Source organism: Mustelus asterias, chromosome 7 (assembly GCF_964213995.1).
Source record: "Mustelus asterias chromosome 7, sMusAst1.hap1.1, whole genome shotgun sequence".
Lineage (NCBI taxonomy): Eukaryota > Metazoa > Chordata > Chondrichthyes > Carcharhiniformes > Triakidae > Mustelus > Mustelus asterias.
In genome coordinates, this window is record NC_135807.1 from 9,862,073 (window position 1) to 9,889,841 (window position 27,769).

The following is a 27,769-nucleotide window of genomic DNA, read 5'->3' on the forward strand; positions in this document are numbered from 1 at the left end:
GGATTGCATTTGCATTGTCTACCTTTGTCTCATGGATAATGTGTAGGTGGCAATATTTAGGGTCCGGACTTTTTCTTTGCTATACTCTCTACAAACACTGGGCTTGTTGGTAAAAGTGAGCACAGGGACAAGTTAGAAGTCAGCCTCTGCAAAATCATCCTACATTGCAGTGCCCTGAAGCATGAAGAATTGCACCTCTCTGGTAAGAGTCAAGTCTATCAGACTGTATTTCATCTCAAGTTAAGCACAATTAGAATGTCGTTGCAGTGGAACATTTTTTGTTGAAAGTAATTGAAGTTTCCTGTTTAGTTCCACTTTTGGGTTAAATTATTCAGGAAATCTTCTAACTGAAATGGCTGTTGTCTTCAAAACGTATAACGGTAGTTAAAATTTCTCAATACGGCCATTTACGGGACTGCCTAAAGTAATCCATTACCAATGCCAGGCGTGAAACATAATCTGTTCTCTCTCTCTCTCTCTCGCTCTCCTCATAATGGTGGTACAACATTAAAATGTCAAAACTAGCAATATTTAAAGTTGGCTTAATAGATACTAACATTATTAAAATAAGTCATGTTTTTTGCATTATTGGATCATTGTTATTTTAAAGATGTTAAAAATGGCCAATATAAGCACCCCAATGGGCAATTATATGATGCTCACATCCAGGAAGACCCCTCAGAATTATTTACACTAAAGATTTAATGGATATTCTCCACAGTCAGCGGGGGAAAGGGAAAAGCAGTGGTGAAGTTATGATGGGGGATCTCCAGGTACAGTCTAACGGGTAAGTACTAAGAAGGTTTTCGAAAGCAAGGAGAGAAGTGACAAAACAGAAGGGACTGGGCAAGGAAAGGGAAAACTTGCATTTGTAGAGTACATTTGAAGTGAATAGAACAGAATCCCTACAGTACAGAAGGAGGCCAATTGGCCCTTCGAGTCTGCACCAACCACAATCCCACCCGCCCTATTCCCGTAACCCCACACATTTATCTTGCTCATCCCCCTGACACTAGGGTCAATTTAGCATGGCCAATCAATCTAACCTGGACATCTTTGGACTGTGGGTGGAAACCGGAGCACCCGGAGGAAACCCACGCAAACACGGGGGAAGAGTGCAAACTCCACACAGACAGTGACCTGAGGCCGGAATTGAACCTGGGTCCCTGGCGCTGTGAGGCGGCAGTGCTAACCACTGTGCCACCCTTCAAGTGCTCAAGGCAATCTTAAGTACTTCACAACCAAAGGAGTGGAACAGAGAGTTGATCTAGATTAGCCGTGTAGAAAGATATAGGAGAAGTTAAATCTGAGATGGTGTAGACATATACAGGGGTTTTGTTGTTGAAAGGGAGAAAGCAAGGAGCAAGGAGGCTTACAGGCCTGAATAGGGCAACAGGTGAAAAAGAGATTTGCCTCGGTTAGGCCAGAATTTAGCCAAGTTTCTTCTAGCGCACCCAGCTGTTGACTTCAGGCAGGTAACTTGAAAGTGTGGCATCCACCTTTAGCTCAGTGTAACATGTAGAGGGGCATGATGTCAGTTTACAGGTGAAGCCTTCCAGTTAGTGTTGGCAAAGAGGAGCAGATCGATAGTGAAGAGAGAAAAGGGGGCAAGGATGGAGCCATAGGTCCAACTGGGTAGAGCAGATGAGGAGACGCTGTTAGGCCATGATGTACTGATAGACCCCAGGATGCAGCAGTGCTCCAACGGTTGAAAGATGCTGGCAGCAGAGAAGCCGGAGAAATGTCGGAGGGCCCTTTGTCACAGTTCTTAGGACGTTACTTGTGACTTTGACCAGTCAGTGCCCTGGATAAGACAGAAGCCAACTTGTGGGGGTCAAGAGCATAGTTGCAAGACAACAACCTGATGCATGTTTTCTAAAATCTGAGAGAATGCATTAATTGGAAAATAGAGGGGTTTGAGGATGGTCTCTTGAAGAGCAACGCATAGGCAGCTTTGAAACAAGTGGGGTTAGCACAGGCCAAGAGTGGAAAAGATGATGATGTTGGCAAGTACTGGATTGAGCATGAGAAGCTGGATCGTAAGAAGCTGAAAAGGTCAGCGGTTTGATAATGCTGACGATGGATTTCATGAGTGAAGCAATGAGCTAAGTGGGAAGGATGGAAAAGGTGAGAGTAGATAGGGAACTAGTGTTTGGGGCCAAGGGAGGTGCTCAAGACAGCCAGAAGGCTCAGTGTATGCATAGATGCGTTCAAAGGAAAACAGGACAAGCACATGAAGAAGAATGAAGAGGGTTAGAGAAGACTGATGAGGTTAGAGGAAGAAGGATGAGAGAAGCATCAATTGGGCCAAATTACCATTTTCTGTGAAAACTTTAAAAGTGTTGCATTGCAAATGTTCTCTACTTTGGACACAAAATTCAATGATGGTCCTCGCATTTTGATTCAGAGGTGAGATGTGGAGTTTGCATGTTCTTCCCGTGTCTGCATGGTTTTCCTCTAGGTGCTCCGGTTTCCCCCTACATTCCAAAGATGTGTAGGTTAGGTGGATAGACCCATGCTAAATTGCCCCTTAGTGTTCAAGGATGTGTAGTTTAGGTGGATTAGCCATGGTAAATACGTAAGGTTACGGGGGCAGGGTGAGGAGGGGTTGGGGTGTGCCTGGATAAGACACTCTTTAGGAGGGTCGGTGCAGACTCGATGGACTGAATGTCCTTCTTCTGCAGTGTAGGGATTCTATGTTAAAGGTTGCCATTGGACAGGAAGGGATGGCAAAATACCATGTTAAATTGAGGGTTAGAGAACTCAACTGGAATGACGTAGAAGGTGGCTGCAGGTCCCATCCACCATGTTGAATCTGACTGGAAGCTTGTAAAACTCACAAGCTTCCTAGGATTGTCATTTCTCACCTTGATAAAACTAGCAAGCAAAGAAACGACCAACTCCGCAGGTGAGAAACTTTGTTTTGCTTGTCTGACTGGCATTTTTCTTCCATGTGTTTTAGCTTACTTTATTTTATGGATTGAAACTCAGGACAGGAATATTGGTCACTAGAACTTTGCAGTTATTGGAACTAGTTCCAAGAAAACAAACAGCAGCCATGACATAATTCGATTTGAAAAAACTTGCAATCGACTTAAACTTTATCAGAAGTGCACAGATGAACAGTCGTACCAAATTGATCTGTTTGTATACTGTTTTTCAGTCGTACGCATGGCTCTGGGGTTTTTATTAAACCAATTTTTAGGGCTAGAGGTTTCAACATAAATGTGAACTAAGGTGACCGAGTCTCTTCCACCGAAATCCAGCAGCTTAAGTCAGATCGCTGTACTAACTGACCTTTCATCAAATTGTCTTCAATTCCCAGTGGTTATCATAAATAAATGTGCTGCTCGATCTACTAATGGGGCAAGCAATCACAGTCTGTTCGACCCAGCTAGCCGCACCAGGGCTGCGTTGCTACAATTCATTTCATTTCTGCTTGCATAGGGAAGAGAGAAATGGGCCCGCATGCTGAAAATGCATCATGCCCTCTACAGCGAAATTACACTTGTTGGGGACAGAAAAGACATATTAAGGGTACCACAGGGCTGTTTTCCACATCAGAACCATGCTCCAACAAAATGCAGCAGTTTCAGGATCGAAGAGGAGGCAAATAACATGGATTTAGAAGTTACACTTTATCTGTTAGAGAACAAAAACCCTTCGATAACTCCAAAATATTTTGCAACATTTTTTTTAAAGTGCAGGTTAGAGCTTTATAAAACTCTGCACGGATTTGAGGGGTCAGATTTTTCTGAAAAATATTAGTGTCTGAACAATAGACACCACTATTATCAGCCAGCAACGCATACTAAGGAATAAATGCTCTGGTGAATGGTGAACCACTCCAAGTTACTGGAGTCAATTGTTACAATTGCACATTAATGTACTATCTATTTGAATAAGTGTAAGTGTGACAGCTCATTCCATCAGGTTGTGAATTGTTTTGGAAGATTTTAAAAACATCACATTTTAATTATTTTTGTTGGTCTTTCCCTTTCTGTCTCCTCTGGAGCTCTCTCTCTCTCTTTCTGTTCAATATTCTTTCCCTCTCTTTATTTCTGTTCCAGCACCTGATTTGACATTGAATTCTAATTCTCTAATTCACTTTCCTTCTTACAAGAGCACAAGAAATAGAAGCAGGAGTTGGCCACCAGGCCCTTCAAGCTCGCCCCGCCACTCAGCACAATCATGGCTGACCAATGCCAGCTTCAGCTCCTTTTCTGTGCCATTTCCCCATAGCCCTCTCTCTATTCCTCGATCTATCAAACATTTATCCATCTACACTTCAAATACTTCTCAGTCCTTTCTCTGTTCCTTTCTCAATCCTGCAATCTCATTGATTCAGGAGACATGCTGTTAGTTTGTTGGTCACCAAGATACAAGAGGCTTCAGTTCCCTTACCAAGCCATTATCAGCTCACATTTACAGCAAATTTGTAGGCAAGGCACTTTTAAAAGCTGAGTGTGCATGTCAAACAGGGCACTGAGACAGACCCAGTTCCAGCCAAATCTGGCCTGATACATTTTTGAGAAGTAACGTTAACCACAATTTTTAAGAATCAAATGGAATAGCTACTGATATAGGAATTTATTCATAGAGTGACATCAGGATAATGTAACTTGGACCCCGAAGGATGGGTAGTTTTAAATGCTTCCTGATATTAAAGGTTGAATTAATTTCCTGGACCCATTATAGTTCACTCTATAAGCATGATTTTCTGGCTACGTTCACCCCAAAATCCCGCCAGAGGTCAACGGACTTTTGCATGGTTCTCGTGATTCCCATGGCGGGCGGGATGAGAAAACTCTCCCCTATGTGTATATCTAGTTTACAATAATCTTGTACATCATTTATAAGAAACATTAGTGGCATTCACATTCATAGGACATAGGATAGCAGAGTTGGACCATAAGATATCATAGAATCATAGAAACCCTACAGTGCAGAAGGAGGCCATTCGGCCCATCGAGTCTGCACCGACCACAATCCCACCCAGGCCCTACCCCCACATATTTTACCCGCTAATCCCTCTAACCTACACATCCCAGGACTCTAAGGGGCAATTTTTTAACCTGGCCAATCAACCTAACCCGCACATCTTTGGACTGTGGGAGGAAATCGGAGCACCCGGAGGAAACCCACGCAGACACGAGGAGAATGTGCAAACTCCACACAGACAGTGACCCGAGCCGGGAATCGAACCCGGGACCCTGGAGCTGTGAAGCAGCAGTGCTAACCACTGTGCTACCGTGCAGAATTAGGCCACTCGGCCCATCGAGTCTGTTCCTCTGTCCCGACTAGGCTTGTGCCTTCCAAGTAATGATTGACCTCCCTATTCTTCCGAATAAAATGGACATCGGCATCACTGGCTGGCCAGCATTTATTGCCCATCCCTAGTTGCCCTTGTTCAGAGGGCATTTGAGAGTCAACCACATTGCTGCGGCTCTGGAATCACATGTAGGCCAGACCAGGTAAGGACAGCAGATTTCTTTCCCTAAAGGACATTAGTGAACCAGATGGGTTTTTCTGACAATTGACAATGGTTTCATGGTCATCAGTAGATTCTTAATTCCAGTTTTTAAAAATTAAATTCAAATTCCACCATCTGCCATGGCGGGATTCGAACCTGGGTCCCCAGAAGATTAGCTGAGTTTCTTGATTAATAGTCTAGCGATAATACCAGTCGGCCATCACCTCCCCCTCATTTACCATTTACTTGAGAATGTTTTCTTAAATTGGTCAACTATTTCTTTCTGCATGCACTTAATGGGTTGAGAAAGGGAATGACTCTGATTTTTCATCTTTCTATTATTAGTCCCTCTTGTCTGTGCGACTCAAGACTGAGAGGCCTGGATGAACGCACGTTCCTGAATAGTGTTATAGGGCATTTTGGTTTTGAGTAATTTTCACAGTGTTCGCTGACTTAAAGTTCCAATTCACAGTACATTCGCTGGAAAAAAAGTTTGTTGACCGATTATTGACTACAATAAAATGATGCCTGATAAACTATAAAATGATGTTGCTGTTTCTGCGTTACCTAGAAGTATGCTTAAAGAGCAATTAAAATATATAACTGTTTTGTTAAATACTTATTCTGGATAATTGCACTGGACAGAACTAATAAATCTTGCGAATGTTGTTGCTTAGGGTCAAATTTTTAAAACTAACCATTATTTAAACAATTTAGAATAAGGCCACCTTTGTTCAGGCTCCAAAGCGAATGGTTGATTGCAAGACCCCTGGCCTAGTAAGTTACTGTGTAGTACCCAATGATCAGCTGACTTCAGATATGCACAAGGTGGAATTAACCATAATTATTCCCCAAAGATTTTGATCTATGGGCTGTGTCTAAGCTGCAGAACCCATATGTGAGTGTGAAACCCAAGCTATGTGCTTGTCTGTAAATAGATCCATCTGTTATATAAATACACCTGCAGAATATTAGATGGGAAATAGAATAACGCTTTAATTTCTTCTTTAGCATTATTAATGGCCTTCTTATTTCCTATGAAATCAATTCAAGTGGATCCTGTTAACACTGGTAACGTTTAATTATTTTTGCACAGCTCAGGTTAAGCATGAATGTGTGCGCATGGACAAAGTAGAAAATACTTCATACATTAGACAGAGCACTGACTTGGAAATGCATAGTCAAAATAAAAATATAAAAAACTTAATATGCTCTGCCAAGACAGGCCAGTGTTGTCCCTTTGAGCCTGAAGTACTACTGTTCTTACTGTTTCCTCTCATACCCATTGCTGCAATAACCAGAGTCAAGATCTCCATGAAAGATCACATCAACCGTCACTGATAAATGACGTGAATGATGAGCTCCTGTCCTCTCAATGTTGGCTTTGAATCATAGAATCCCTACAGTGCAGAAGAGGCCATTTCTGCCCATCGAGTCTCACCGACTCTGACAAATTATTTTATCCAGGCTTACTCCCCCACCCTATTCCGCTAATCCATCTAACCTAAATATCTTGGGACACTAAGGGACAATTTAGCATGGCCAATCCATTTAATCTGCACATCATTGGACTGTGGGAGGAAACCAGAGCACATGGAGGAAACCCACACAGGTATGGGGAGAAGATGCAAACTCCACACAGTTGCCCAAGGCCAGAATTAAACTAGGGTCCCTGAAGGGTTTTTTTATTCATTTGTGGGACATGGGCATCGTTGGCTGGCCAGCATTTATTGCCCATCCCTAGTTGCCCAAGGGCAGTTGAGAGGCAACCACATTGCTATGTCTCTGGAGTCACATATAGTCCAGACCAGGTAAGGACGGCAGATTTCCTTCCCTAAAGGACGTTAGTGAACCAGATGGGTTTTCCCGACAATTGACAATGGTTTCATGGTCATCTGTAGATTCTTAATTCCAGATTTTTTAAAATCGAATTCACATTCCACCATCTGCCGTGATGGAATTCGAACCCGAGTCCCCAAAACATTAGTTGAGTTTCTGGATTAATAGTCCAGCGATAATACCACTGGGCCATCACCTCCTCTGAAGGGTTTGATTAGAAGCAGCAACCGAAATTTCAGAACATATGCTGAGCGATACGCAGTGTGAATAAATAATTTTGATACCTTTATTCATGTTCAAAGCACTTTATAGCCAATGAAATACAGCAGACAGTTTGTGCACAGCAAGCTTCCATGAGCAAAGTAAATAATTGCTTGGTCGTGCAGGACTTGAATATTGTTGAAAGGAGGGACATATTGCTGAAGCTTTTAGCCTGCTCTCATCGTGACAAACACAAGAATGCCAAATGTCAAACGATCACAACAGTTTATACCTCAGTAGAAAAGGGAGCTGATTGGTAAATGATAATTCACGATAATCAGTCGAGCTCGTAATGTGGCTCACTTACGCTCGCTGGAAGCGCATAGGTTCATGTGCAGGGTCCCACTCTCTGCAAACTAAACAGACATGTTCAAGCATTGCGCCTTTTTTTGAAGTACCCAGGAGCTTGGGAAGCCTTCAGTTCCCCGTTGTTTTTTCCATGGCAATGCCTCAGCCAATCAGAGTTGACTTGTCAGCCAATCAGCACTCTTCTCCTGTATTGTAAATTGTGATCGTTTAAAATTTGGCATTCTTGTGTTTGTCCTGATGACTGAAAGATTAAAAGATTCAGCAACATGCCTCTCTTTTGTGCGATAATTAAATAAATGACCTCATGATCTGCTCTCATCACGGTAGTCGAGGGATCAGTAATGGTTAGTGCAGAGATCATTACTGTTGTTATATTGCCGGTACAAACTCTCTCTTAGGTTCCAAATCCTACGTCTTTGGTCCTCCACACATTATAAGACTTATTAAAGACCTCCATTGCCAATGACTTGCTTAATTACAGTCTCACATCTATCCAGAATGTTCTTGATTGCAGTAAATCTATAACTGTCTTGAACCTTTACATTTCCCCAATTTCTGCACACTCAGATCTGAGATCCACAAACAGGAGTGTACCTCGTGCCCCCCCCCCGGTTTAGTGGTGGGCAATCTGTGGCCTGGGGGCCACATACATCCTATTTGAGTTCCGAATGTGGCCCACATGCTGGGTTGCCACATTCCGCTGATTTCCATCCATGTTTTTTTCCTACCGATCTGACTAAAGTGATTCACATGTAAAGCAAGGGCAAGTAAAGTGAGGTGCGTGCTGATTGCTCATAACATTGACTGTGAGAGCCATACGCTCCCTCTGCATCCAAAGGGTAAATTTTTCTTTTGGTTTTACCAGTTGAAGTTGAGAGTTCTATAAATAGATGAATGATTAAACATTTTCTATAGCTTGTTCTGAAATATTTGATGTGTATTAAATGTATTTAACCTTATTCATGGGGCCATGGTTAGTAAACAGGCCCTATTGCAATCTTGCAGCCCACTGAAATGAAGGAGGGCCACTCATGCGGCCCACTCTGTCGCCCATCGCTGTCCTAGCTGAATGGTTTATCATCTCAAATATAACTGTGTTTTGGTCCTCGTCAAAGAGTCCACTTTTCCAGAATCATCCTGAAGGTTCATGACAACCCAGGCTTCTTTTCTCTCTTCGTACAACTGCTTCCTTAAAATCATCTCTTCTGCCCCATGTAGAAACATTTTCAGTGCTACACGCATGAAACTTCTGAATGCCCTGGGGTGGCACGGTGGCACAGTGGTTGGCACTACTGCCTCACAGCGCCAGGGACCTGGGTTCGATTCCCGGCTTGGGTCACAATCTGTGCAGAATCTGAACATTCTCCCCGTGTCTGCGTGGTTTCCTCCCACAGTCCAAAAGATGTGCTGGTTAGATACATTGGCCTAGCTAAATTCTCCCTCAGTGTACCCGAACAGGTGCTGGAGTGTGGCAACGAGGGGATTTTCACAGTAACTTCATTGCAGTCTTAATGAATGCCTACTTGTGACACGAATAAATAAACTTAACTTATTTCAATGTCATCAAGATAATCCGTGCAGCTACCTCAGCTAGATTTTTCTCTTCCTCTTGACCCCAGCTCCCACCTTATCTATGCCTGAACCCCCCATTCTTTGAAGTTTACCTCCATCATCTCCCTGCCCTATTCAAGTTCACAAAGCCCACGAGTCTCATCTCATGTTGCTCTTCTCACTCAACTTATCTGCTCATCCAGCTCTTCCTCTTGGCACCTATGTCAGCGGGGTGAGGAGGCACAAAAGGACAGTCATGATATTTTTCTGGGACCCTGGATTTTAGAGTTGGAGGACATTGCAATGGTCGGGCAAGGCAAGACTCAACTCATACGTATAATGTCCAATTTTTGCTGCATGCATCCTGTCCCACTCATCTGCGTCCCAGCCTCGATAAATTTGTTCCTTGCTCTCTAACCCTATGAATCCCGAGCCTCACATTTAATTTTTCTCTCCCTTTAGCTTGTGCGTTCTCCCTGAATTCAACCTCACCACTGATGGCAAAGTCTTCAGCCACTGAGGTCTGACTTTTCTGGAATTTCCTCCCTAAATCGCTCACTTCACCTTTCCGCTTTTAAAAGACTCGTTAAAATATTGCTCTTTGACCAAGCTTTCAGCCGCCTCACCAAATCCCTTCCTTTATTATTCAGCGTATGTTTTCCATATGCCTGTTTGTAAGCCACCTTGGGAGGCTTTTCCTTTTACATGAAAGGCATTACGTAGCAGCAAGTTGCTGCTGTGGCTGCACCAGTTCCCCCAGTGCTGTGAAGTCGACCCTGGTGTGTGTGAAACTGTGAAGCTCGTGCAAACCCGCAGTGCACCGGGATCACCGTTAAAGCTGTGCTGCTGTAGGGAGAGTGGAAATTATTGTAACAAACACATGAGGTAGAGCAGCACAATTTAATGAAGCAGGTTTGGAGCTGCTGCTGCTGGGGAACGTTCTCCAAAGAACAGTGACGGGCAATCGTCCAGTGAAGAACAACAATAACTTAGAATCCCTACGGTGCAGAAGGCGGCCATTCAGGCCCATTGAGTCTGCACCGACCACAATCCCATCCAGGCCCTATTCCCGTAAACCCACATATTTATCCCACTAATCCTCTGACACTAGGGTTAATTAAGCATGGCCAATCCACTTAACCTGCATATTTTTGGACTGTGGGAGGAAACCGGAGCACCTGGAAGAAATCCACGCAGACGGGAGAATGTGACAGACAGTGACCCGAGGCCGGAATTGAACCCGGGTCCCTGGCGCTGTGAGGCAGCAGTGCTTGCCACTGTGCCGCTCCTAATTCACCTTAATATTTTGACTGTCTTCTAAGGTGTTCTGCCAAATCGCCAATGGGTTATCCAGAGGTCCTCCCTTTATTTACTCTTGCTCAACACTCAGAAGAACCTCATAAAGTAGTGGATTTCTTTAGCCTCTTTATGTAATGAAGTACCCCAGTGCAGACTCGATGGACCAAATGGCCTCCTTCTGCACTGTAGGGATTCTATGATTCTATGACTTCAGAGGACCATTACCAGACTTTTTCTGTGTATTTTCCAGATATACTGTTTGTATGTACAGAAATAGTTACCATTATCCTCTGGCAGGATGATGATGTTTCTTCACACCAGGGAAAAAAACTAGTCTAGCTGCTTTTTTTGGATTCTATTGGAATTCATCCTGAAAATGAGGCAGCTAGTCTGACAAAGAAGCTAATAATGATTTCATTGGGAGGCTTGCTAACTGCCATAGACCAAATTCTGCCTTCACTTTGCTCAGTGGAATTCCTGCAGTGGGAAATAGCTTATTCAAAATTATTTTATTGGGGCCTTTTTAAGTTTATTTATTAGTGTCACAAATAGGCTTATGTTAACGCTGCAATGAAGTTACTGTGAAAATCCCCTAGTCGCCACACTCCGGCACCTGTTCGGGTACACTGAGGGAGAATTTAGCACGGCCAATGCACCTAACCGTATGTCTTCTGGACTGTGGGAGGAAACCAGAGCACACAGAGGAAACCCACGCAGACACGGGGAGAACATGCAGACTCCACACAGACAGTAACCCGAGCTGGGAATTGAATCCAGGTCCCTGGCGCTGTGAGGCAGCAGTGCTAACCACCGTGCCACCGTGCTGCCTATGACTTATGCCGACTTATGAAGCTTATTTTCGTCTTTTGTTCAATGGGGGGAGGGAGATATTAAAAGTTAAGCATGCAAACTGTGGAGTGATGTATGTGTCAAAATAACCATACACAGAGTTCCTTTATCGATAACTAAATAGAACAATGTATGCAACATTGGAACTTCAGACTCTAAACTTTTAAGAAGCATTTAAGAACTTTAAAATGAGAATCAACCTTTGAATATTTTTCCAGGGCCTCAATGTCATCCACCATTTCAGGATAAAAAAGCTGAATACAATATTCGAAATGTGGTCTAATCAAGATCTGAAATAAGGATAACATGGTTTTTCTGTTTTGCAGTCCTGACTGCATGGTGAATACATGCTCGGTGCAAGCTCTACCCATGTACCTGTACCAGCTTTACTTTTGTTGAATGACTCCTGCCTTCCTCATCGCCTGGATCTGCTTTTTGTCTTGTTTCCACATCATGCATCTTAACTTTCATACAAATCCCAATCTTAGCTGTAAACATGTGGGTTAATTTCTTCTCTCCCCCCCCCCCCCCCCCCCCCCCCGCCCAAAAAAAATCTCCATCTAAATGACCAATAAAAATTATGGAAACAAGAATCATGTGACACTTCGCCAGTCAGTAGTTTCCTCACGATGGCATTTCCATTTCTTTTGCCCATCCAGAAAATAAAACAATTCCCTTAACCAATCGAAATCAACCTGCTTTTTCAAAATTGCCCCACCTCATGAAATAAATGGGTCTTTTTCTGATTGGCAGTCAGTGATTAGTGGGGTCCTGCAGGGTTCTATCCTAGGACCCCAACTGTTCACATCATATTTTAATGATTTGGAAAAGTGAACTGTATGTATTAACTCCAAATTTGCAGATGATACAAAGTTGGGTGGGAGGGTGAGCGGTGAGGAGGATGCAGAGATGGTTCAGCGTGATTTGGACAGGCTGAGTGTGTAGGCATATGCATGGCAGATGCAGTATAATGTGGATAAATGTGAGGTTATCCACTTTGGTAGCAATAATAGGAAGACAGATTATTACTTGAATGGGTGTAAATTGAGAGAGGCGGATATTCAGTGAGACCTTGGCAGCCTCGTGCATCAGGTGCTGAAAGTCAGTGCACAGGTTCAGCAGGCAGTAAAGAAGGCAAATGGTAGGTTGGCCTGCATAGCAAGAGGATTTGAGTTTAGGGATACGGATGTTTTGCTGCAATTGTATAGGGCGTTGATGAGGCCACACCTGGGGTACTGTGTGAAGTTTTGATGTCCTTATCTGAGGAAGGATGTCCTTGCTAAAGAGGGAGTACAGCGAAGGTTTACCAGGCTGATTTGTGGGATGGCAGGTCTGTCATATGAGGAGAGACTAAGTCGGTTAAGATTATATTCACGAGAGTTTGGGAGAATGAGAGAGGATCTCATAGAAACTTATAAAATTCTAACAGGGTTAGATAGGGTAGATTCAGAAAGAATGTTCCCAATGGTGGGGGAGTCCAGAACTAGGGGTCATAGTTTGAGAATAAGGAGTAAACTTTTTAGAACTGAGTTGAGAAATTTCTTCACCCAGAGGGTGGTGAATGTGTGGAATTCACTATCGCAGAATGTAGTTGAGGCCAAAACATTGTCTGATTTCAAGAAGAAATTAGACAGAGCTCTTGGGGCTAAAGGGATCAAGGGATATGGGGAGAAGGGGGGGTGGGGGGTCAGGATTTTGAATTTAATGATCAAAATGAATGGTGGAGCGGGCTCAAAGGGCCGAGTGGCCTCCTCCTGCTTCTAGTTTCTATGTTTCTAAATAGCCTCAATGCAGGTCATTTTTACTGAAATTGTTTGGATGCAGTGACAAACTTTAATGTGGTAGGCACAGTGAACTCATCCACATGTGTCTTATGAGATATTCTAATACACAGGAGTTGGGTTTCAATTTGGTAACGTGCACAATTCAACCAGCATTGAGGCTATCAAAGGGAACGTTCAAAGATACTTTATTGTTTTGTGTTGACCCAGGGTTTGGATGTAATTGCAAATTAATCATCTAAACTACCAACCAAAATATCGCTAAAAAATTGGTAACTCAGCTTACATTAATTTAGACAAATCTTTCTTCAATTATATTTCTCTTTAATCTATTGAAGATTAACTTGATTTATAAAACAACATGGGTTGTGCCACTGACGCATCCATCAATTCTTCTGTTTACCATGTCCTAATGTTGAAATATACGAGAGCCTTGTTGGAAAATAAATGATATCATCCTTGCAATGGGATGACCTGAGGAAATGAGTGAAACACTCTCAGTTTTGAGAATAGTTAAGCACATCTTGAAATATTTATGGACTTGCAATTTACAAACAAAATGCTTTTCATGTACTTTGTGAATTGGGATCACTGGTGCTATTAGAGGCAGCACAGTGGTTAGCACTGCTGCCTCACAACATCGGGGACCTGGGTTCGATTCCCGGCTTGGGTCACTGTCAGTGGGAACTCTGCACGTTCCCCCCATGTTTGTGTAGGTTTCCTCTGGGTGCTCCGGTTTCCTCCCATTGTCCGAAAGATGGTTAGGTGCATTGGCCGTCCTATATTCTCCCTCAGTGTACCCGAACAGGTGCCGGAGTATGGCGACTGGGGAATTTTCACAGTAACTTCATTGCAGTGTTAGTGTAAGCCTACTTGTTCACTAATAAATAAAACTTAAAACTTAAAACAAATCCTAATGGTTTAAAATGCATGAGGTAACATTACGAGGTATATAGAGTACAATGCCATTCCTAAAGGAACTGCATCAAATTCATTTGGATATTTAATATGAGTATTGTTATTTTAATTGTAGCATCTAGAATGATACTTCTTTTGATCACTGTTGAACAGACATATAACGCTTTGTGCCCTCGCAGGAGAGCTCTGAATTTGGGAATACTACGAGACCCAGGATCAGAAGTTGAAGACAGACAATACCAAATCGACCTGCAGTCCATAACTATTGGCACCGCACTGTGGGACCAGCTGAAACCCGAGAAGGAAGTTGGTAAAGGAGGGCTATGCACAGAAAGTGAAAGGAATTATCAGAATCCAGCACTCGAATGGAACATGGCCAGCAGGTGAGTAAGTCATAAGCAGTGCAAGGCACTGGCTACACCTGCTGCCTCAAGCAATTCAGGAGGCAAATGTGACTATTATCAATAAATGCACAAAGTAATTTACCCTACTAATGGCATGTTGGCACAGTGGTTAGCACTGCTGCCAGGGACCCCGGGTTCGATTCTGGCCTTGGTGACTGTGTGTGTGCAGTTTGCACATTCTACCTGTGTCTACATGGGTTTCATCTGGGTGTGGAGTCTGCACGTTCTCCCCGTATCTGCGTGGGTTTCCTCCCACAGCCCGAAAGACCTGCTGATCAGGTGCATTGACCGTGCCAAATTCTCCCTCAATGTACCCGAACAGGCGCCGGAGTGTGGCGATTTTCACAGTAACTTCACTGCAGTGTTAATGTAGGCCTACTTGTGACACTAATAAATAAACTTCAAAAACCTCTGCAATCTTATCAGAGTCGGAGGCAGGCACATTTCCTTTTTTGTTGAGTTCCTTGCAGACTTTGTAAAGTAATTGTAAGTTAAATGTCCGTAACTCTCCGTGTCATTCTTTGTGAGATTGTCACAGGGTTTGGGAGCTGTTACCCTCTGTTTGGGGATCGTCTTCAGTGACAGCCCTGCGCGCACACAGCCACCTGTGACCCGAACTTAACGTTTCCTTGACACAGACTGCAAATACTAGAAGCTCTATTACTCTCATTGTTTTAAATTGCAGCAGATGTGGTCATTAAAGTCGCATTGTAAGGTGAATTATGCATATTTATTTTTACTGTAATCAACTTTTTCTATTAGTCTGGTGCAAGTCCACGAAGGGGCAACAAAATAAAAAGACTAGACTCGGAAAAGGTTTATCTTTTAAGCCCCTTTTCAGTTTAGCACTCAAGTATCACTTACCAAGTGCCGTCAAATTGAAGTTTATCCCTGCATGTTATTTAGGAGTAAGCTGTAAGCTTTCTGTAATTGTATATAATCCAGAACCTATAGTTTGAAAAAACAAACCACAGGTGGTCTTGTCTGAAGGGTAGATGATCAAACAGTGAGGTTAGAAGGTGCTTTCCACTCATCACCCACTGTTTAACTTTTAGAAGAGATTAGAAGATGGATTCCGATGCTGGTTCAGTAACTTCTGCATGGGAAATGTATTACCAGATAAAAACAAATGCAAATGAGTTTCATTGGCACATTCATAATAGAAAGCCACAAGGCTGACAGTCACAACTTGTATATCAGTCAGTTTACCAAGAATGACTGAAAGTTTACATTTGTCCTGCTAAATTAATTCTTCCCAGGACTCCGTCAGGGAAAGATCATTGCTATGATTTAAGTGCAGTGGGTGGCATTAATGGAGCATTTCTGGTAAGAAGCTTATAATAAAATGTTCTGATATTAGTCTTAGTTGCTTTTACACAAGTATCTTATTCTTCGATTTTAGTAAAGTTTATTAGTCACAAGTGAGGCTTACATTAACACTGTAATAAGACCATAAGACCATAAGACATAGGAGCGGAAGTAAGGCTATACGGCCCATCGAGTCCACTCCACCATTCAATCATGGTTGATTTCAACTCCATTTACCCGCTCTCTCCCCATAGCCCTTAATTCCTCGAGAAATCAAGAATTTATCAATTTCTGTCTTGAAGACGCTCACCGTCTCGGCCTCCACAGCCCTCTGTGGCAATGAATTCCACAGACCCACCACTCTCTGGCTGAAGAAATTTCTCCTCATCTCTGTTCTAAAGTGACTCCCTTTTATTCTAAGGCTGTGCCCCCGCGTCCTAGTCTCCCCTGTTAATGGAAACAACTTCCCTACGTCCATCCTATCTAAGCCGTTCATTATCTTGTAAGTTTCTATCAGATCTCCCCTCAACCTCCTAAACTCCAATGAATATAATCCCACGATCCTCAGACGTTCATCGTATGTCAGGCCTACCATTCCTGGGATCATCCGTGTGAATCTCCGCTGGACCCGCTCCAGTGCCAGTATGTCCTTCCTGAGGTGTGGGGCATTTCGCAGTAACTTCATTGCCGTGTTAATGTAAGCCTTACTTGTGACGAATAAATAAACTTTGTTACTGTGAAATTCGCCACGCCCTGGCGCCTGTTCGGATCAATGCACCTAACCAGCACGTCTTTCAGAGTGTGGGAGGAAACCGGAACACCCAGAGAAAACCCATGCAGACATGGGGAGAACATGCAAACTCCACACAGACAGTGACCCAAGTCGGGAATCGAACACAGGTCCCTGGCACTGCGAGGCAGCAATGCTAACCACTGTGCCACCATGCCGCCTCCGGTTTTAGAACGATGTACCGTTCTAGGAGTATGTTTGCTTTAATATCAGAAGCTAGTGTTAGCACCAACATAACAATGTTCTGCAATTAGTCTTAAAGAGATACTAATGGCGTTTGCGGTTTGCTGATTTTAATCCTTTTGCCCACAAATGGAAACTCATCTTTATGTTTAATTCTGCATCATTTTTGCATAAAATTAGTTTAAATAATTCCTGACTTAATATGAATCAAATGTTCGTAATGCTTCCTTTAAAATGTTACAATTGGTAACAAATGACATCTGTAACACCCAAACAGGCAATTCAAACTAAGGCATTTTTAACCACATCAACCTCTGAACAAATAATTGCAGCAGAAACTTAAAAATACAGGTTGCAACAGCATATAAACCGCTTCGTTAACCGAGGGATTAATTTTTTTGATGCAAATCGGTATATGACCAGATGTAAATGATATTCTACAGGATTTCTAGCTGTGAAGTGTGCCAAATGCTCTTTTCTTATATATTTACTGGTGTTTCTTTTTGCTTTGTGATTTTTATAGATATATCACCAACACCAATGTTCCCTCTAACCTTTGCGGTCACAGCCACAAAGTAATTGGAAATGTACCGTGAAGGCAACTAATTGGCAGTGCCCATGCAATATTTCCTTTAGGATGCACAGCTGGGCGGCACTCTTAAAGGGTTTGTGCAATTGAATAAGGGTCCTGTGAAGAATGTTTTGCATTAACAGGGGCTACATAGGCATGCATATTTATTTATGGGGTGGCGATGGCCTAGTGGTATTATTGCTAGTCTATTAATGCAGAAACTCAGCTAGTGTTCTGGGGGGACCTGGGTTCGAATCCCGCTACAGCAGATGGTGGAATTTGAATTCAATAAAAAAAAAATCTGGAATTAAGAGTCTACTGACGACCATGAAACCATTGTCGATTGTCAGAAAAACCCATCTGGTTCACTAATGTCCTTTAAGGAAGGAAATCTGCTGTCCTTACCTGGTCTGGCTTACGTGTGACTCCAGAGCCACAGCAATGTGGTTGACTCTCAACTGCCTTCTGACCAAGGGCAGCTAAGGATGGGCAGTAAATGCAGGCCAGCCAGTGACGCCCATGTCCCGCAAATTAATTTTTAAAAAGTCCTTGAGTTTATGATGTTTGAGTTATGACGAACGTCACTTATTATATTTATAAATTGACACCCCATTTCAACCTTACAACGTTGGTTTTGACTTCAGGACGCCACGCCAGCACATTCCTAAGTGCACATTGACGTTCTCCCCTGCCCATCTGTGTGACTGGAAAGTTCGAACCGTTTTTATTGGGTTGGCAACAAGTGTTTTATTCTGTTAATTCTTTTTGGCACAACCGTTACGATTTGAACCATTGCATTTATAAACTCGCATTGTATTTTTAATTTGAACTCAGACTGAGAGTTCAAGGTTAAACAGGCTACTGACAGCAATTGATTTACAAAAAAATCATTCCTGGGACATGGTAGGCCAGCACTTATTGCCCATCCCTAGTCACCCTCGAGAAGGTGGTGGTGAGCAATTGATACAACTGGGTAGCTTGCAAGGCCATTTTAGAAGGCAGTTGAGAGTCAACCACATGTAGGCCAGACTTAGTAAGGACGGGAGATTTCCTTCCCTGAAGGACATTACTGAACCAGATGGGTTTTTCCCACCATCGTTTCATGGTCATCAGTAGATTCTTAATTGCAAATTTTTTTTATTGAATTCAAATTTCACCATCTGCCATGGTGGGATTTGAACCCGGGTCCCCAGAACCTTAGCTGAGTTTCTGGATTTATAGTCTAGCGATAACACCACTAGACCATCAACTGCCCTTCATTATATCTCGCACATTAACCGAAGAACTGTATGCTAAGACATACAGACATTAACAGCAACTTGACAGGGCAAGAGTTGAGAACATTTAACACTGCCAGGCGTCCCATGAGTGATTTCTTGTCTTGGTTTGGAAGCCAATCCTTCATTTATACCTTTATTCCTATGGGAAAATTGATTCCGACTTAATGCCTTTCAACTTACAATTGATTCCCAAGGACCACATTTTGTCGTATCGAGGTCTGCCTGTGTAAAGGCAAGTTGTTGATCTTTTAGCTCCTTATCTTTCTTTCATTGCTTTACTGGATTCATAAATGAGAGAGAGAGAGAACATGCTGGGAACTGCAAAGGAAGAAGTGACAAAACGTTAAGGAAATGAGGCAGCTTATATGAGTTGAAGTTGAGTCAGGTCTTGAGTATTATTCAGCATCCATTCCTCATGGTGCGGTTTGGGTATCTTGCTGAGATGATTCTGTGCTCAAGGCAATGTCCTGTTCTATGTTTAGGAAATTTTGCATGTTATTAAAAATTTGACCACTGCCACCTAGCAACTGGATTATATGGTATTCATAGAAACATCGAAAATAGGTGCAGGAGTAGGCCTTTCGACCTGCCGAGCCTGCACCGCCATTCAATATGATCATGGCTGATCATGCACTTTCAGTATTCCACTGCCGCTTTTGCTCTACACCCCTTGATCCCTTTAGCCGCAAGGGCCAAGTCCAGCTCCCTCCTGAACAAATCTAATAAACTGGCCCCAACAGCTTTCTGTGGTAGAGAATTCCACAGGTTAAGACCTGGATTTGAATGATTGGGGGGATGAGAATTTTTCCTTTATCAGTCAGTTATATAATTCTAGAAGGCGCTGCCCGAAAGTGGTGGAGACTGATCCTCAAGTCACTTTCGAAAGGGAATTGTTTAAATACTTGAAGCAGAAACAAGCGCAACGCACTGAAAGTCTTGGTAGGAGGATCTGAGTCAGGATCTGTGAAATCAGTATGGGCAGATGAGAGATAAAGTTCCACGATTTCATGGATCAAAAAAAAAGCCACTTCAAGTACAGAATTCATACCCTATCATGAGTTGTTGAAGTGGACATAGATCTTTCTCTGTACCGAGCATCCAAGATAGGGTTTAAAGAAATCAATTTAGACATTTGTGAAATTGGTTCCAATATGCATGTGACATTTTAGTTGAGCCGCAGTGGACTGAAAGATCTCCTCTAGAACTGTAAGATTCTATGAATAACTGGCAGGGTTTCTGCATAGTTCTGTTCCCCAGGTAGAATGCTTATTGTAGTGTAATAATTTATAGATAATTCTTCATAGATTACATTTACAATTCTGTTCGTTTCAGGGAATTTTTTTTGTAATCTATATCTTAAATACTTTTCTGTTGTCACAGTGAGACATTTCACTGCTATGAATGAAATGTGCCTTTGACACCCAATATCAGCACTTAAGTAAAGGTTTTTCCACTGAATTCTCTAAAAATATGTCTTAACCTCAAAGGTGCATTTTCTATTGTAACAGCGCTTTTAAATTTTGTTTTCTTGCAGTCCCTATGACAAAAAATCACCAATTTTGAACCACTTTTTCCTTAATTATGAACAATTTTTTTTTAACACTTAGATTACGTAATTTCATAACATTGCAAATTTTATAATGTGACAAGAATTATTCCTTTCCAAGCCTTTTATGAATAGTGAGAGCGGAGTGGGGCCAAAATCAGCACAGTAGTAGTCCATTACTCACTGCCACCCAGATACAGGCTTCCAAATTTATCACCATCTTCTACTTTAACATGTTGGGCCAGTTTTCAATCTGGTTAGCTAATTTACGCAAGGAACCTCAAATCATACCGTTTTGCATGTAAAGTTCTGATTTCTTCTATTTTAAACATATTGGCTGTCGCAAAGCTTCATTCCATGTTAACTTTTGGTTAACATTTACTTTATCAATCCCATTGAGTATTTGATTGAGGTATATAAAATACCCAACGGAATTAATAAAGTAAATATTAACCAAATGTTCCCCCCGGTCTAGAACAGTCCAGGACAAGAGGTCATAGTTGTAGAGTAAGAGGAGGGTGGTTCAAGGCAGTAATAAGGAGAAGCTACGTCTCTCAGAGGGCTGTGAATCTATGGAACTCAGTGCCCCAGAGTGCAGTGGATGCAAAATCAATCAATGGATTCAAGAAAGAGATGGATAAATATTTGATCAAATGCGGGTTAAAGGGCTATGGGGAAACGGCAGGGAAGTGGAGTTAGGATGAGATGCAGATCAGCCATGATCATATAGAATGGCAGAGTGGGCTCGAAGGACTGAATTGCCTATTCATGCTCCTAATTCCTATGTTCCCATGTTACTATTCACCCATCACGCCTGCACTCACTGACTCCTCTTCAAATAACACCTTTGTTTCACAATTTGCATTCTTATTTTCAAGTCATTCCATGGCCATGCTTCTCCCATCTCTGTAATCTTTCCCATCTCAGGGACCCGGGTTCGATTCCTGGCTTGGGTCACTGTCTGTGTGGAGTTTGCACATTCTCCCCATGTCTGCGTGGGTTTCTTCCGGGTTTCCTCTCTCAGTCTAAAGATGTGCAGGTGGGGTGAATTGGCAATGGTAAATTCTCCCTCAGTATACCCAAACAGGCGCTGGAGAGTGGCGACTAAGGGATTTTCACAGTAACTTCATTTCAGTGTTAATGTAAACCTACTTGTGACTAATAAATAAACTTAAAAACTTCATCTCCTCCACCTCACAATATAAGAATAGAGGAAATAAAGCCAGAGTTAGGTCATATGGCCACTCAACCCTGGCCTACCATTCAATAAGATCACAGTTGATCTGATTTCAGTTCCGCATTCTTGCCTGTTCCCCATAACCTTGACTCCTCTGTAGTTCAAGAATCTGAAAATGTGTCCCCTAGTTCTAGATTCTGTCACAAGGGAAAACATCCTCTCGGCATCTACCCTGTCAAACACCCTCCAAGATATCCACCCTCATCTAATCCTAGCTCCTTGAGCATCTCCGATTTTGACTGGGGAGAGTGCAGGAGTATGGCATTGAGATAGAACGTTAGTCATGACAACATTCAATGGTGGAGCAGGATCAGTGGGCCGAATGGCCTATTCCTCCTATTTTCTATGTTTCTAATTGCTCCATTTGTGGCTGTGCCTTCAGCAGCCTGAGAATTAAGCTCTGGGATTCTCTCTCTGGAGTTCTTTGACTCTCTACAACTCTCTCCTCTGTTGCAGCTCCCTCTTTGACCAAGCTTTTGGCTATTGGCCCTAATATCTGCTTATCTGGTCCCTAATATAGAAGGAGGCCATTCAATCCCTTAAGTCTATGCTGACTCTCTTAAGTCTCATTCCCATGCCCTCTATAAATCTGCACTTTTTTTCCCTTCGAAAGGGAATTGGATAAAGCTGTGATTGAATATGCCTCCTTTGTTTCAGGCAGAGTCTCATAAAGCTCTTGTGACCTTGGAACATGAATTGATTTATTATTGTCACATCTATTGGTATACATTGGTGAAAATTATTGTTTCTTGCGAGCTATACAAACAAAGCATACCATACAAAGAGAAGGAAAGGAGAGGGCGGAGAATATTGTGTTACAGTCATAGCTAAGGTGTAGAGAAGGATCAACTTAGTATCAACTTATTGTGACATAAATACAAGTTGTTGTTGTGATGGTAATTGTTGTTCCTGATAGCAGCCTCTTTTGGAGGCTTTTGTAACCAACAATCCATGTTAGCACTGCAGAGGAAGATTAAACCTCTGTGTGGCTTTGTTGTGGCTTACCACATAATAGATGTTACCCTGGGATTTGAGTTGCAATCATCGATCTCCCTTTTTGACATGCTGGTGATAAGTTAGGGTAAGGCGCCTGGCCCACATGATTATATTCAGCTAAACATCCTCTGTGAATACAGTTGACATAAGGTCAGACTTGGATCAAAGCCTGTTTGGTTAGGGTTTTGTTCTTCCAACTTGGTGTGTTCTCTGTGGTTGTCATGATATTAGTTATATTATGTACAAAGATACCTGAGGATTGAACTATGAAAAGTGGACAGATTGTACCAGATTTATAATTGTTAGTGGAAGCTTGTCTGCCTGTGGAAAGTGATAAACTGACTTAGACAGTTACACTGGAGTTTCTTCTGTATGGGCCGAATCGTCCTTTCACCTACCAGGGAGGTCAGAGCTTGCACACTCCGATCCCTACATTCAGACGAGAACAACGTGGGTCATCATTATTTTTCTTTGCTTCTTTGCTTCATTCTTCCCCTCTCTGCACTTCTAGAATAAGATGCCAATCCATGTCCCCATCCACGCACTGAAGTGGACGTAAAAGATCCTAGATTCTGTGAAAAGGGGGGGAAGTTGTACTGGTGTCCTGGCCAGCATTTATCTCTCATAAAATGCTGTCATAAACAAAAGATCTGGCTATTTATCTTTCTACTGTTTTTTTTTAAGAGGTTAATGTCCGCAAGTCTCTCACTCAATGTCAGTAAAACAAAGGAGATAGTCATCAACTTCAGGAAGTGTAGTGGAAGACGTGCCCCTGTCTACATCAACAGTGATGAAGTGAAAATGATGGAGAGCTTCAAGTTTCTAGGTGTCCAGATCACCAACAACCTGTCCGTCCACCCAAGCTGACGCTTTAGTTGAGAAAGCCCAACAGGGCCTCTACTTTCTCAGGCGGCTAAGGAAATTTGGCATGTCCACTACGACTCTCTCCAACTTTTATTGCTGCACCATAGGAAGCATCCTTTCTGGATTAGGGGCGGCATGGTGGCAAAGTGGTTAGCACTGCTGTCTCACAGCACCAGGGACCCGGGTTCAATTCTGGCCTCGGGTCTCTGTCTGTGTGGAGTTTGCACGTTCTCCCCGTGTCTGCGTGGGTTTCCTCCAGGTGCTCCGGTTTCCTCCCACAGTCCAAAGATGCGCGGGTGAGGTTGATTGGCCATGCTAAATTTACCCTGGTGTCAGGGGGATTAGCAGGGTAAATGTGTGGAGTTACAGGAATAGGGCCTGGGTGGAATTGTGGTTGGTGCAGACTTGATGGGCAGAATGGTCTCCTTCTGCACTACAGGGATTCTATGAAAATAAATGTCAAAGTAAATTCACAGCCAACACACAGCTACAGAACTTTTAAGGTTTTAAGGAAAATATATGATGTATCACAGCTTGGTATGCCTCCTGCTCTGACCAAGACCGCAAGAAACTACAAAGGATTGTAAACGTAGCCCAGTCTATCACACAAAACAGCCTCCCATCCATTGACTCCGTCTACACATCCCGCTCTCTCTGGAAAGCAGCCTGCATAATTAAGGACCCCACGCATCCTGGACATTTCCTCTTCCACCTTCTTCCTTCGGGAAAAGATACAAAAGTCTGAGGTCACGTACCAACCGACTCAAGAACAGCTTCTTCCCTGCTGCCATCAGACTTTTGAATGGGCCAACCAAATATTAAGTTGGTCTTTCTCTACACCTTATCTACGACTGTAACACTATATTCTGCACCCTCTCCTTTCCTTCTCCCCTATGTACTCTACGAACGGTATGTTTTATCTGCGCGCAAGAAACAATACTTTTCACTATCCCAATACATGTGACATTAATAAATCAAATCAAGTTAACAATGTGCGTTTGCATATATTACAGCTTTGACTAAACTGCAAATAATACTTGATCAGTTGGGGCAGCACGGTGGCACAGTGGTTCGCACTGCTGCCTCACAGCGCCAGGGACCCGAGTTCGATTCCCGACTTGGGTCACTGTCTGTGTGGCATCTGCACGTTCTCCCCGTGTCTGCATGGGTTTCCTCCAGGTGCTCCGGTTTCCTCCCACAGTCTGAACGGCGTGCTACCAGGTGCATTGGCCACGCTAAATTCTCCCTCAGTGTACCCGAACAGGTGCCGGAGTGTGGCGACTCGGGAATTTTCACAGTAACTTCATTGCAGTTACATATTGTCAGCCTATTTATGACACTAATAAATAAACTTAAACTTAACTTGTGAACCGCTTTATGGTATTCGAAGATTGTGAAAGGTGCACTTAAAATGCAAATTTTAAAAATTCTATTTCTCTCTTCTTGTCCCCGCCGCCCCCCTCCCCCACTACTAATCTGAAATGCAACCTTATCTGATTCAGAACCATCCTTTCAGTCTGTTGCTGCCCGTGGCCTACATTTTCTATTATTTAAAACAGGCATTTTAGTCGATCCAGTTTCAGCAAGGCGAGTTAGTAAGCTTCATGTGGACCAACCTTATTTGACTTGGCAAGAGGACAGGGCTGCACTCAGACCTCTTTCTAAGTTCCTCCCCAAGGGGGTCTCAGTATTTTATGTTACACAGGGCTTACAATTCCCTCCTTTTATCAAGCCCCTCGTGCTTCAGAAGTAGATCTTAGATTCCACTTTGCGGATGTAAGGAAAGATCTGTTTTTACATCAGCAGCTAAATTCGTATGAAATTCAAGACAACTAATTCAAATCTTATGGGGCGAGGATCCTTGGAAATCCTGCCATGAAACTGGGATTAGCAAACTAAGTTGTGCGGTCCTCACTTTACTGGTACCATCTGGTGGACAGTCTGCATGGTGTCTAGTGGCACCATCACATTCAGGGTTGCAAAAAGGCACAGTTTAAACGAGTTAGTATTTAGGAAGCTGTTTGTGAAATGTTGCTTGAGATAGCACGTCGAGGTACACTAATTTACTGACTGCTAAAGATGATAGGTTATTGATTGAAGAGAACTTCTCGAATGCATAAAGCAGCAGTGAGCATTCAATGGGATGTTAACACCTCTCTCACCCTGCACTTCAGACCGCTTTTAACCATATTGGTGTCATTTAGTGCAGGAGCATTTTTTGTTTAAAAAAATTCTTTTTCCATGCTTCAAGCTCCCTAAATGCAAATTCAGTTTTCCAAAATAATAAACAGCTGCAATTGAAATAATGAACAGTTACTTTCAGTAGAGACAACTTGTGGATAAATAAGGGTCATGACGGAAAGCTTCTGTTCTTTTCTGCAAGAAAGAGGACATTCCTTTTCATTTATCGCAGTAAATGTTTCCACCTTGAGGGGTGATTTACCCGAGATTACTTACCTTGTGCACAATTCCCCCGTTCTTTGAGCTGTTATCATCTAGATTCTGTGGGTCTGTCTTCATGCCTCACTTCTGTTCCATGATTGAGAAAATTGGACATCTGCTTTGCTTAACAGAAGCATTTCCCCCACCCCCTCCGTCACCAGTTTATATATTATGTTTACGTGTTGCTTGGGTATAAAAAGACTAAATTACCAAGTTGCGATGTGCTCACATGCTGCATGGAAGGGTGAGTCACTTACCTGTGATTTCATTGTTTGGGAGTGAACTAAGGCTCTGTGAGATTTTGCCAGCTGGGTATCCGGACTATGGCTGTAATACATAGGATTGACTAACTGTGCCAATTTTATGTGTCTTTTTCTTCCAGCATTAGACGTCACCAAGAACGAAGGGCAATTTTGACTCCAGTGTTGACAGATTTCAGTGTACGAGTAACAGCTGCCCCTGCTATCCTTTTCACAAAACAGATCTCGCCAGAGAATGCACAGACTGAGGTCAGTAATAAAGAATTTCAATAAACGTATGATCTCAGCAGTGATAAAGCGATGCATTTGCCATCTGAAGTGATCTAGATTTGACGATTGTGGCAACTTGGTTGGGATTCTCTGTGTTTTCATTTTGTTTCCACTTCAAATTAAGTGCAAAAGACTCACCACCACTTCCTCGAGGGCAATTCAGGATGGGCAATGAACGCTTGCCTAGCCAGCGATGCCCACATCCCGTTTTAGCTCTGTTTTAGCTGCTGCACTAGTTCCTGACCTCTTTCATTTCAACTTAGAATGAATCACTTTTTCTCTTGGTATGGTGGAAACTTACCACATTGGGGAGCGTAAATTTGGAACTGTCTTCCTCAAAAAATGCTGTTGAGGCCAGGGATATTAAGGCATACAGAACCAAGGCAGTTAGTAAGATACAGATCCACCATGACGTAATTGAATGGCAGAATAGTGGATTATTGTGAGCAGTTTTGGGCCCCATATTAAAGGAAGGATGTACTGGCCTTGGAAAGCGTCCAGAGGAAGTTCACAAGAATGATCCCTGGAATGAAGAGCTTGTCGTGTAAGGAACGGTTGAGGACTCTGGGTCTCTACTCGTTGGAGTTTAGAAGGATGAGGGGGAATCTTATTGAAACTTACAGGATATTGTGAGGCCTGGATAGAGTGGACGTGGAGGGGATGTTTCCACTCGGAGGAAAAACTAGAACCAGAGGGCACAATCTCGGTCTAATTGCAGAGCTGGGCTGAGAGGTGGCAAATGGAGTTTAATGTGGAAAAGAGTGAGGTGATTCACTTTGGAAGGAGTAACAGGAATACAGAGTACTGGGCTAATGGCAAGATACTTGGTAGTGTGGATGAACAGAGAGATCTGGGTGTCCATGTGCATAGATCCCTGAAAGTTGGCACCCAGGTTGATAGGGTTGTTAAGAAGGCTTACGATGTGTTAGCTTTTATTGGTAGAGGGATTGAGTTTCGGAGCCATGAGGTCATGCTGCAATTGTACAAAACTCTGGTGCGGCCGCACTTGGAGTATTGCGTACAGTTTTGGTCGCCGCATTATAGGAAAGATGTGGAAGCGTTGGAAAGGGTGCAGAGGACATTTACCAGGGTGTTGCCTGGTATGGTGGGAAGATCGTATGAGGAAAGGCTGAGGGACTTGAGGTTGTTTTCGTTAGAGAGAAGAAGGTTAAGAGGTGACTTAATAGAGGCATACAAGATGATCAGAGGATTAGATAGGGTGGATAGAGGGAGCCTTTTTCCTCGGATGGTGATGGCTAACGCGAGGGGACATAGCTTTAAATTGAGGGGTGATAGATATAGGACAGATGTCAAAGGTAGGTTCTTTACTCAGAGAGT

General features: G+C 42.9%; 1 protein-coding gene across 7 annotated transcripts in view; it reads left to right on the top strand.

Moving 5' to 3' along the window:
* vps13b (vacuolar protein sorting 13 homolog B) overlaps positions 1-27,769 on the top strand; it is a 993,302-nt gene that overhangs the window by 708,526 nt on the left and 257,007 nt on the right. For all 7 annotated transcript variants that reach the window (XM_078215655.1, XM_078215652.1, XM_078215654.1 and 4 more), the window contains exons 31-32: positions 14,460-14,663; positions 26,284-26,410. In XM_078215655.1, coding sequence (XP_078071781.1) covers positions 14,460-14,663; positions 26,284-26,410 — 331 coding nt within the window. The remainder of the gene's footprint in view (positions 1-14,459; positions 14,664-26,283; positions 26,411-27,769) is intronic.